The 9,766-nt window shown below is 49.5% G+C and overlaps 1 protein-coding gene across 2 annotated transcripts; it reads right to left on the bottom strand.

Annotated features, from left to right (window-relative positions):
- Window positions 1-637: 637 nt before the first annotated feature.
- TAPBPL (TAP binding protein like) lies at window positions 638-7,234 on the bottom strand. Of its 2 annotated transcripts, XM_068401276.1 has the most exons (7): window positions 7,178-7,234; window positions 6,623-6,871; window positions 5,030-5,308; window positions 4,242-4,583; window positions 3,729-4,052; window positions 2,905-2,994; window positions 638-2,660 (listed from the first exon to the last, which is right to left on the bottom strand). In XM_068401276.1, the coding sequence occupies exons 2-7, from the start codon at window positions 6,831-6,833 to the stop codon at window positions 2,620-2,622; spliced, it is 1,287 nt and encodes a 428-aa protein (XP_068257377.1). In that variant the 5' UTR covers window positions 6,834-6,871; window positions 7,178-7,234; the 3' UTR covers window positions 638-2,619. The 2 variants fall into 2 exon arrangements, with proteins under 2 accessions (XP_068257377.1, XP_068257376.1); XM_068401275.1 differs by lacking the exon at window positions 7,178-7,234 and having other exon boundaries at window positions 6,623-6,918.
- Window positions 7,235-9,766: the final 2,532 nt, after the last annotated feature.

Genomic DNA, 9,766 nt, shown 5'->3' on the forward strand with positions numbered 1-9,766 from the left:
TGTGTCTGCAGGTTATGCTGCCACCACTACTCCGTATTTTCTGTGGCGCAACTGAGAGATACTGGTTTAGTAAGACCAGAGTAATGCCTCGGAGTGCCCCCTGTAAGGCATTATGTGACCTTTCTAACTGGTCCTGTCATTTTGCTCTGGACTACCTCCAAGCTTTCCACATAACAAAAAAACATGTGGGCACCTGCACTGCTGACAGGTGTTGCAGCTTCAGGCTTTACTGGGCTTCCAACTCAGCGTTGTCAGTCACGGTGACTTCTCCAGAGGTAGCCAATGAGGTTCCTGCTCTCGGCAGCTTGTCCTCCCTCCCTGGCTGCACAGGAGCCAGCTGTCACATACCCACCAGCTATCTGGGGGTGTCTTTGAATCCAGCAGGCAGTACAAAAAAGCTTCTGCGAGTCCTGCTCCGGAACAGCAGCCTCTGGGAGAGAGGGGACAGGTGTTGACACCAAGGGTCCCTTGGAGCTCCCCTTCCCAAGTCCCAGGTGGCTTCCCCCTCTGTGCGGAGCTCATCCTGCTCGTTCACCAGCCACGGAGCCACGCAGTAGGCTTGACTCCCCAGAGCGGTGTGGGATGTGCACAGACAGAAGACAACCAGTGGAACTAAAAATACTTATTTATTGGTAACACATCAAAAATGAAGAGGAAATGATACAAGCAAAAACTGCTTCCACCAGCAGTTACATTCTGCCCATGGTCACTCTTCCGTGTTCCCACAGGTCAGGCAACTGACAGGGATTCATGGATCAACAGCATTGAGACAGCGTGGTGGTCCAGTACGTGAGGAGACTCCACTGGCATTACAGAGCATCTTATCTTGTCGGAGTATGTTCAGCTGGCCAGGTGACTTGTGTTGACCTGAAGGACTCCTGCCACTGATCTTGCCATTTGCAAATTTTATCAACAATATTTTTTACAATTGTATCTCCTGATGCAAATATTAAACAGCACAGTTCTTGCAGAGAGGCACACACTTTCAGCAGTGATTGCTGCTTCTTTTTGGACAATGAATTTTTGCCATTTGTCTGTTAGCTAGTAATTAATCCATATAATGCACATTATGATGTACATATACACTATTATTGTTTCTTCAAATTTACACATTTCTTGGTTTGTTAAATCTGCACCAGTACTTTTATCAATCAATCAAATGTATTATTATTTATTTCATCAAAGAATGAAGTCAGGTTTGTTTCTCACAACTTTTTTTTAAAAAAACATACTAAATTATTAATATTATTTTCATTGTTGAAGCCTTTGTTAGCCAACTTGTAATATCTTCACAATCTCTTACCTACAATTTTTATTGTGGAACCTTCTAACAGTCATTGGTGTCATCTCACTCTTTCTCTGTGAATGCTGGCAAAATGCGCTCTTGCAAGATCTTGGGATTTCTCTAGTATGCCAGGATTTTTAAATACCTAACTCTGTTGGACACGGTGCCTTCTCAGCCAAATCTTTTATGATTCTGAGATGCAAATTTTCTTGGTTACTGATCTGAAAATACTTGTGCTTAACAGATGCTGTTAAAACCTTCCTTAGTTCACAAACAGATTAGGAAGTTGTTTACCATCCTCATGTAGTATGCATACACAATTCTGTTTCTTTCTGTATACAAACAACTATCTTCTGTGTATCAAAAAGCCTTCATCAAAAAACTTCTCTATCAACAGCTATATCCACCCAGTAAGACCCTAGGCAGCTGCTAGAATTTCTTGGCTTTCAACGTATTTTGCAAAAACTCCTTCCAAGTGCCGTTAGCACTTGCAGCAATCCAGTTTTTCCAGATTATTTTGAACACTCCTTATCACCTTGTATGCTTCATAAATTCTCACTTTTATTGTGTGCCATATACCTCCTTTCCATCCACACCTTCCTTCTGCTTTTTTCCCCCTGTTGGTTATATACAATATTTCTAAGTGTTACCTTCATATTCCCTGTTAGGCAGGAAAAGTGTTTAATCGTGTCTCTTTTTCACAACTACAGAACCACAGATCTTCTCCACCTTGTAACCTACTAGCAGTGAAATTTCTATTAAAAATTTTATTGTAGCTTTCTCATGGAGAGTCATATTTCTCTGATTGCTTGATTTGTGATCTGTTTAACCCATAACTCCCTCTGTTTGAGGATTTACCATTTTGAAGTACCAATCTTGCCTATGTATTTGCCCAACTTCACAGTTAAAACACATACCTACATAATTATCTTACTTAAACATCTGCCTCATAGGCATTAACCAAATGTACCTACATACATCTACAGATACATACCTGCATACATGTGCAAAAGCTGTATACCTACTTAACAACATGTACTCACACATCCATATATCAGTATATACACATACATATATACAGTCATACACTCACCTCTATACAATTTAATTTTCCCTGAAACTGGAGAAGAGGCGTTTCTGAAAACGTATGCATGTTGCCTGTAATGCAGCATCCCAGCAAAGCGATGAGGCTATCAATGGTGCCCTCTCAAGATAAAGACCCCTGCCATACTGACCAATAGCTCTTAGTATTTGGACAGGGCTGGCTCTCCTGAGCAGGATGTGTCAAGAGACAGGAGGCAAAAGACTGGAGGTGGGTGACACAAGGGTTTCCTCTATTCCGAAGCCCTTAGAAGTTGCTCAGACTTTGGTTTAGCTGAAAAGGAGAGAGAGGAAAAAAAAAGAAGTAAGACACAGGCAAACCAAAGTGGTGCAAAACATCACCTCATGCCACCTTCCACCAGAAATGAGTCTCCAGCTCATCCGCTCCCCACCTCTCCCTCCAGGATCCTGGGATATCCTGACCTCCATCTCTGCTGAGAGAGAGTGCAGGGGAGAGGAAGATGCTTCTTGCTGCATCTCACCCACGAGGGAAGTGGCTCAGCATTTTGAACTCCTACCTGCTCTTCTCCTGAGCACAATGAAGAGGACAATGATGAAGATGATGGTAGCGATGGAACCCCCCAACAGTCGTTCCGATCCTGTTTGCTCTGCAGAGGAAGAGGAGGATCAGTGTTGTTAGGTTGGCTGGAGTGGCTGAAGAGCCAGCGAGTTGTCACAGTTAAACAAGCTCCCCCAGCAACTGACCATGTGCTTGATCTTGTCAGGTACACAGATGTGACACTACACACGTGAGCTAAAGCTACACAGACCAGGGCCTGTTATACTGGCTGGACTTATGTGTTGTAAGTTGTTAAACTGCAGTATTGCTTTCTTTTCCCTGCTGGGTCAGGAGGAGACACAGGAGCAATCGTCTCCCATCAGCAGGGAGAGTGAGAACCCAAACAGCTCCATAGGGAAGGAGGATTGGAGGATTTCTTGCGCTGTTGGGACCACAGTTCCTGAGCAGCATCGGTCTCCAGCTGAACATCAAGTCCAGCTGGGTGTCACTCCTTGGGGCATGGCTGTTTTCTTGTGCCTGTCCAGTGGGCTCCAGCCCATGTGCTACAAACTTCTGCTTTGTTGCTTCACTTTCAGTCATAAAATCTTTTCCCTTGAAGGAAATGAGATACTTGTTCACCCAAAAGCTTCAGGGAGTGAAATAAAGGCTGAGGAAGTGAAAGTGAAAGGGAAGAGCAGGATAGAGAGGATGGGTATGAGAGGACACCAGAAGGAACAGGCAGGTGTGATGTAACTCAGAAGTTCTGATCTCTGTGGTGGGTAGAAGAGGTGGGAGGAGGGCTGGGCAGGATGAAGAATTCGCCCCTCTGCCCCTGACACTTACCTGGTGCCTTAAGATGGGCACTCACAGAGATGGGCTCTGCCAGGGCCACGTGTGAAACATGGCAGCTGTACGTGGCTGGTGCACGCACTGTGGCTGAGCTGATGCTGAGGTAGGAGGTGATGCTGTAGGTGCCATCTTGGCTTTGCCGGTGGCTGGAAAAATGTGTGTTTGAGAGAGGGATTTCCACTTCATCCTCTGGGGTCTTCTGTGTCCAGCTCACCGAGACGTCCAGGGGGTAATAGCCAGCAATGCTGCAGCTCAGAGTAGCCGTCACATCTCTCTCAAATGACACCACTGCTGGAATCACACGAACCCTTGGAGGCTCTGGAGGAGATAGATAAACAGGGAACTGAGTTACTGTTAGCAGGATATAGAAATCCCCGCCCACAAGGGAGAGAAGATGAGTTGCCTGTTGTGATGAATGGTGGGAGTGATAAGGTAAGTGTGCAGGGCAAAGTTTCAGTGCCTGGGGACACGGGACTCCTGTTGCCCCCAGACATTTGCCTTCCTCACCGGCAACATGCAGCTGGATGATGTGCTGGGCCTGGTGCAATGGGGTGGACACCAAACAGATGTACGTCCCTTCGTCTCCCATGCTCACTCCTTGCAGGCTGAGCGACGCATCTCCACTTCCTAACAGCTCCGCCACATCCACGTGGACTTTTGGCTGTGCTGCTGGGACTGTGCTTCCCACCTGGTACCGGAAAAGGCTACGGCCACTGCCTTGGTGCTGCCTCCTCCACTCCAGGGAGGAGAACGAGGAGCTGGGAGCCAAGTCAAAGTGGCAGTCGAGGGTGACTGAGCTGCCAAGATGCACACGCAGGGAAGTGTTGCGTGATGATGATTGAAATTCAACTAGAAACAGAAAGAAGGGCACAGGCAAGCAGAGTTAAACAGATGTGGTTAAAGAAGGTACCCGTGGGTGGGAAGGGCTGGTGGAAGGGCTGGCAGTGAACTCCCCATCCGGAGGAGGAGGCACAGGCACCCTATGTGATGCCCCAGGGGCCATGTGGACTGAAGAGCTGGAGGAAGCCAGCCTAGTGGGGTTAGCGGGGCAGGGAGAGAGGTGAACACCAAGTGCATGGTCTTGAAGGTGCTTGTCATCCTCAGGGGCTGGGGCATGGGAAACCTTGAGAGGAGGCATGGGAGGGGCAATACGCATGACCCCTTCTTCCCTAAGCACCAACTCCCAGCAGCCCTCAGGTCCTGGTGAGAGGTGGGGCATGGAACTCTTGGGGAGGCAGGCTCCCCTTCCCTCATGTTCCTTGGTGCTGTGGAGGCACCCCGGGCCACCTGGTCACCTGTGGTCAGCACCGTCCCCTCCTTGCTCATAGGAATCCCCAGCTTTGGGTGCAGTGTTGCATCGTGCTCCTCCTCCTGGCTGCTGCAGTGGGGTCTTCTGAGCACCAGGGCAATACTGATCCCTCTGGAGAGCCGCAGGGTGGCCATGAACCAGGAGGTGCGGCAGGGCCCCTTGCCAGCCTGCTGGGAGCCGTACGGGGAGATCTCGCAGTTCACCTCCTCCCCATCACAGTCCGCGTGCAGCAGGGACTCTGCATGTGGGATGGATACAGACCGGGCTGTGGGGATAGAAGGAGAGGTTTAACCATCTGAATCCAAAAGGGAAAAGAAAGTACAAGATGATGAGACACGTTATTTTGGAGAAGCATCACGCGCTGCAGGGGTCAGTCAGAGCCCAGAAATGCCAGGCTACCTTAATAGATTGAGTCCTGCAAAGAATATAAGAGGTTTGTCATGACTCTTCTTATATCCCTCAGCCTGTTGGCTGTATTTTGTCTTGCCAGATTGCACAGAGTTCACTCTGGGCAAAGGGAGCTGTTAGGAAAGGAGAATAAACAGAACAGATTCCCCTTAGCTGTGTACGTGCTGTGTATGTGTATGCCCAGTGTATGTGAAATGCCCAGTAAAAACTTGCAATGTTTATTCGGTTTAGGCCTGAATCCAGAAAGAAAGGGGACACCGAAGCATCCCAGGTAAGGAAAGAAAGGGTGGCAAGAAGGCAGGAGTGGCTGGATGTACTGGATGCACACTGTATCTGTGCCTTGGATCACAGCATGGGCTTAAGCGTAGGCATAAGCACCCTAGTGACCTACACTCTTTCCATGGACATCACTGGAAATTAACTCGATGGCTGCAAAGCGTGACAGTAGCCTGGCTGTAGCGTGCTTCAACTTGCCCATACCTAGTCCATCCATACCACTTGAAAGAGGGCTTGGACCTGTGCTAATGGACCCTGCTGGGCCTTCAGCTTCCTCTCTGAAAATGTCTCAGAGCCTTGAATAAGCTCGTACTGAAGCACATGCTCACAGATAAGCACCGTAGGCAGTGAACTAGACCACAGTGAAGTACAGGCTCAGACCTTTGCTTGACTGTGTTTGCAAAGTTACGTGCAAAGCAAGGGGAACGGAGGCTGGACTGCAGGTTGGCACCCATGGGTGAAGTAAGGAGAGCCAAGTGGCACACAGCTGGCTGCCTGAGCAGAATGGCTCTGCTTCATGCCCACTTACCATGACGCTTCCTGCTAGCAAAAACCACCTGCATGACTAAACATTTGTGAACGTTTTTTACAGGTGCAATAATACTGTATAGTGGAATAATTCCCGAGTTGTTTTTGACAAAGCATTTCCCAAGAAATAGGCGATCTAGGATAGCCCCAGGAGGAGAGGGGTGCCTCAACAGGGTTTGCTAGCATCTTCCACAAAGCTCCTTTCTTAAAGTCTCAGTTGCTGAATTCAGGAAATCATGTGTGAAACTTTAGTGGCCATTCAAAAACTGTCTAAACTCAGTTAAAAAAAAAAATCTTGTAGAACCCTGGTGCATGTACGTGGCCAAAACCCCACTGCCAGCTCTCCCACCCCAGCTCTTCCACTCACCTGAGGCTTCAAAGACAATGGGAGAAGAGGGGTCAGGATTTTCGTGCAGGACTTTGTACTGAGTTACGTCATCCAAGTCCCCATCATCTCTGACGCTGACACCCCTCAGCACGAGGGTAGCAGGGTGCTTGGGGGGTGAGCTGCCAAAGACACGCAGCAAGCCTCTGACATCTTCCCCCACGTAGGAGCAGCCCAGGGCAATGTCCACCATGCGAAACGGAGGCGCTGGTGTGGGCGCTTGCGCTGGCCCTGTAGAGAGGGGAAAAAAAACCCCGATTGAATGCATCCTTACAACAAAGAGTGGGTGAATTTCTCTGGGATGGTGAGGAGGGATAAATGATCGGGAGGCTGGGGGCTGGCTGCCGCTTTGGGGTTGCTCTCCCAGCCCTGCTGGCAGCGCACCCCTCTAGCCCCGCACCACCCTCCTCTGCCAGCAGCAGTACTCTTTAGGGAGACCCTAGTTTTCCCTGGGAGACCTTCACGGAAAGGGTGCGGGGGGGGTGTAAACGCAGGAGAAGCCGCGGCCCCCGCCCCGGCCAGGGCCCCGCCGCTCACCCGCCGCCAGGGCCAGCCCGGCCCCGCACAGCACCAGGGCCCCGCACAGCACCAGCGCCCCGGCCATCCTGCCCCGCACCGCCCCGGCCGCCCCGGCCGCCCCCACACCCGGGACCCCTCGGGGAAGCAAACCCGGCCCCGGGTGCCGGCAGCGGCTCGGCCGTTCCTTTCGCTTTCGCTCTCCAAAGCAGAAGGGAAAGAAAAAACCCAAATCCAACCCCTAAACCCGTTAACTCTCGCTTTACCACACGCAGGAGACCTGCGGCAGCAGAGGAGCGGGGCGCGATCAGCCAGGATCGAGGAGCAACCCCAAACCTGCGGCTGGGCTGCTTCGGCTGAGTCCCTCTTTAAGTCAATATTTTATTTTGTTTTTACAACTATTTATTTTGACTTTAAGTCAGTCAGCCTTTCCCACCTTGCTTCGGCACGCAAGCTCATCTCCTCTGCACCCGCTGAGCAGCCTCTGAAAGCAGTCACGTCTCTGCTTGCTTTTCAAAAGACTTTATCTTCGTGAGAGACTTGGAGGTTGAAGACGTTTTGTTTCTTTTTTGTTGTTGTTTTGTGTGTTTTTTTCCCCCTCCCGGACCCTTCTTTAACTCCCTGGAAGCCAGTTTGCTCTGCAGCAGCACGACCAGCCCCTGGAGCCCGGCGGCGTGTGGTGCTACCACCGCTGCCAAGTCAGCTCCGGCTTCGTGGGAAAAAACATCCCGGGGGAAAAAAATCAAGCCGTGAGAGAAGAAATGGATGAGCTGTGATGGTATTTTAACTGCTGCCTTTTTGTCTGTCTTTCAGACAGGAGAGGAAATGGCTGCTTCTCTGCTGGTCTGTTCCTCTCTTCACAGTCTTGCCAGCCCTGCAGTAACACAACTCACCCTTGCTGTGGCCTGCTATAATCATGTATACACACCTGCGGGGAACCATGGTGACCTCCAGCCCCAGCTCTTCCAGTACAACTTCCTGACACCCAGCCCAAGAAGCACCTTGCGCTGACCTGATACACGTTCTTGACACAGACTTACCCCTCGCATCCCAGTCCCATCCTCACTCACCACTTCAGTCCTTCTCAGAAAAGCCTCACAAGGAATCTTAATTCTTCCTGCTGAAGTTATGCTTAGGATCCCTGAGCTGTCAGATGTGGCCAGCCCCTCTGACTAGCTTTCCCACTGCCTCACTAGGGTAATGTCACACACCTACCAGCACACCCTGTGAGTCCCTGCATCCCCCTTCGATCTGAGATGCACTCGTCTCTGCTCCCCTGGCCCTACATGTTGTCATCCGGCATCGTCTGTGCTCTCAGAGGGCATCCAAATAATCTGGTCAGCCAATGAAGCAGAGCACAAGCGTCTGTGCAACTCCTTCACCCTGGGCAAATGCAACAGAGCGCTCTGCTCAGGCAAGGCTCCTTTCTCTGGTTTGTTTTTATACCTGCTCCAGTGGGGCCAAAACTGCATTTCAGCAGATTTGCCCATTAGCTGTTTATGCAGAATCACTGGGGGAGGTCTGCAGCCTGTGCTGTGGCTGAAATGAGTTGTGGGTTGCTGCCTGCAGAGAGGCTCCAACGCAGCAGTTGTGATAGACCTTGTTTTGCAGAGCATTAAGCCACTACTGACAATTCTCTGTAATCAAATCCATCCAGGTGTCTGCTAAAGCTGGGACTCTTCCATTCTCCAGAGCTGAAATCCATTGCATGCTGCATCAGCCTGGCTAAAAGGAACAGCTCTGGTAAAAAGTTGTGCAACTTACTAAGCTGGTTAGTACATATAACTTTACCATGTAGGTATCATGTTCAAGAGAGCCATTCAGTAATGCTGCAACTGCTGGGAGAGGGCTGTGTATCTGTTTTCCTACACAGGGAGATGAAAACCAGTTAAATAAGTATGTGATGACAGATAAGGAGGGTATTGATGGGCAGAGGCCTGGACAACAAGGGGAAAGAATATACTAATTGTGGTGAGAGAAGCAGCAGCAGACAATACCGGTAGCCAAAGGGCTATCGAGCTCAGCTAAGGGAAGCGAGTGAGGCCAGGGAGGCAGATGCCCATGTACTTCAGGGAATCAGAGAAGTGGTGGTGGGAGATCTCTGGAGGTCTTTGATCCAGCCTCTGGCTCAATCAGGTCACCATGATTTTGTCCAACCAAGTCTGGAAACTCTCCAAGAGTGGAGTTACTGCCACCTTTCTGGGTACCTGTTCCAGTGCTGCATTACCTTTCTGGTAAAAAAATAATTCCTGGAATTCAGCCTGACCCTCCCAAGTTTCAACTTGTTGCCATTGCCCCTTGTTATATCACCTGCTACTATTAAGAAGGCTTTGGCTCCATTATCTTTGTAACTGCCTTCCAGATACTGGTAGGAAAGAAATATGAGCAACTAATATGGGGTGTAAAGTAGCTATCCTGAAAGTAACGGCAGTATGGTAGAATAACAGTCATCCCGGCATTAAAATATTCTGATAGAAAGGAAGATGAAAATAGTGCATTAGTGTCACATGAATGATGTTATAGATTGTTTAGGTGAAAATCAGAAAGTTGAAAGAGGCTTTTGTCTGGTGCATCTTGAAGTCAGCTGTGAACTGCTCAAGTTCATAACTG

The sequence above is a fragment of the Nyctibius grandis genome, chromosome 5 (genome assembly GCF_013368605.1).
Source record: "Nyctibius grandis isolate bNycGra1 chromosome 5, bNycGra1.pri, whole genome shotgun sequence".
NCBI lineage: Eukaryota > Metazoa > Chordata > Aves > Nyctibiiformes > Nyctibiidae > Nyctibius > Nyctibius grandis.

Excerpts from the sequence above, each read along its gene's own strand:
- TAPBPL (XM_068401275.1), bottom strand. The coding sequence starts at position 6,908 with ATGCATTCAATCGGGGTTTTTTTTCCCCTCTCTACAGGGCCAGCGCAA. Across the intron at positions 5,309-6,622 it reads CATTGTCTTTGAAGCCTCAG|CCCGGTCTGTATCCATCCCA; the intron begins GTGAGTGGAAGA and ends CTATCCCCACAG. Across the intron at positions 2,995-3,728 it reads TGCCCATCTTAAGGCACCAG|AGCAAACAGGATCGGAACGA; the intron begins GTAAGTGTCAGG and ends CTTCCTCTGCAG.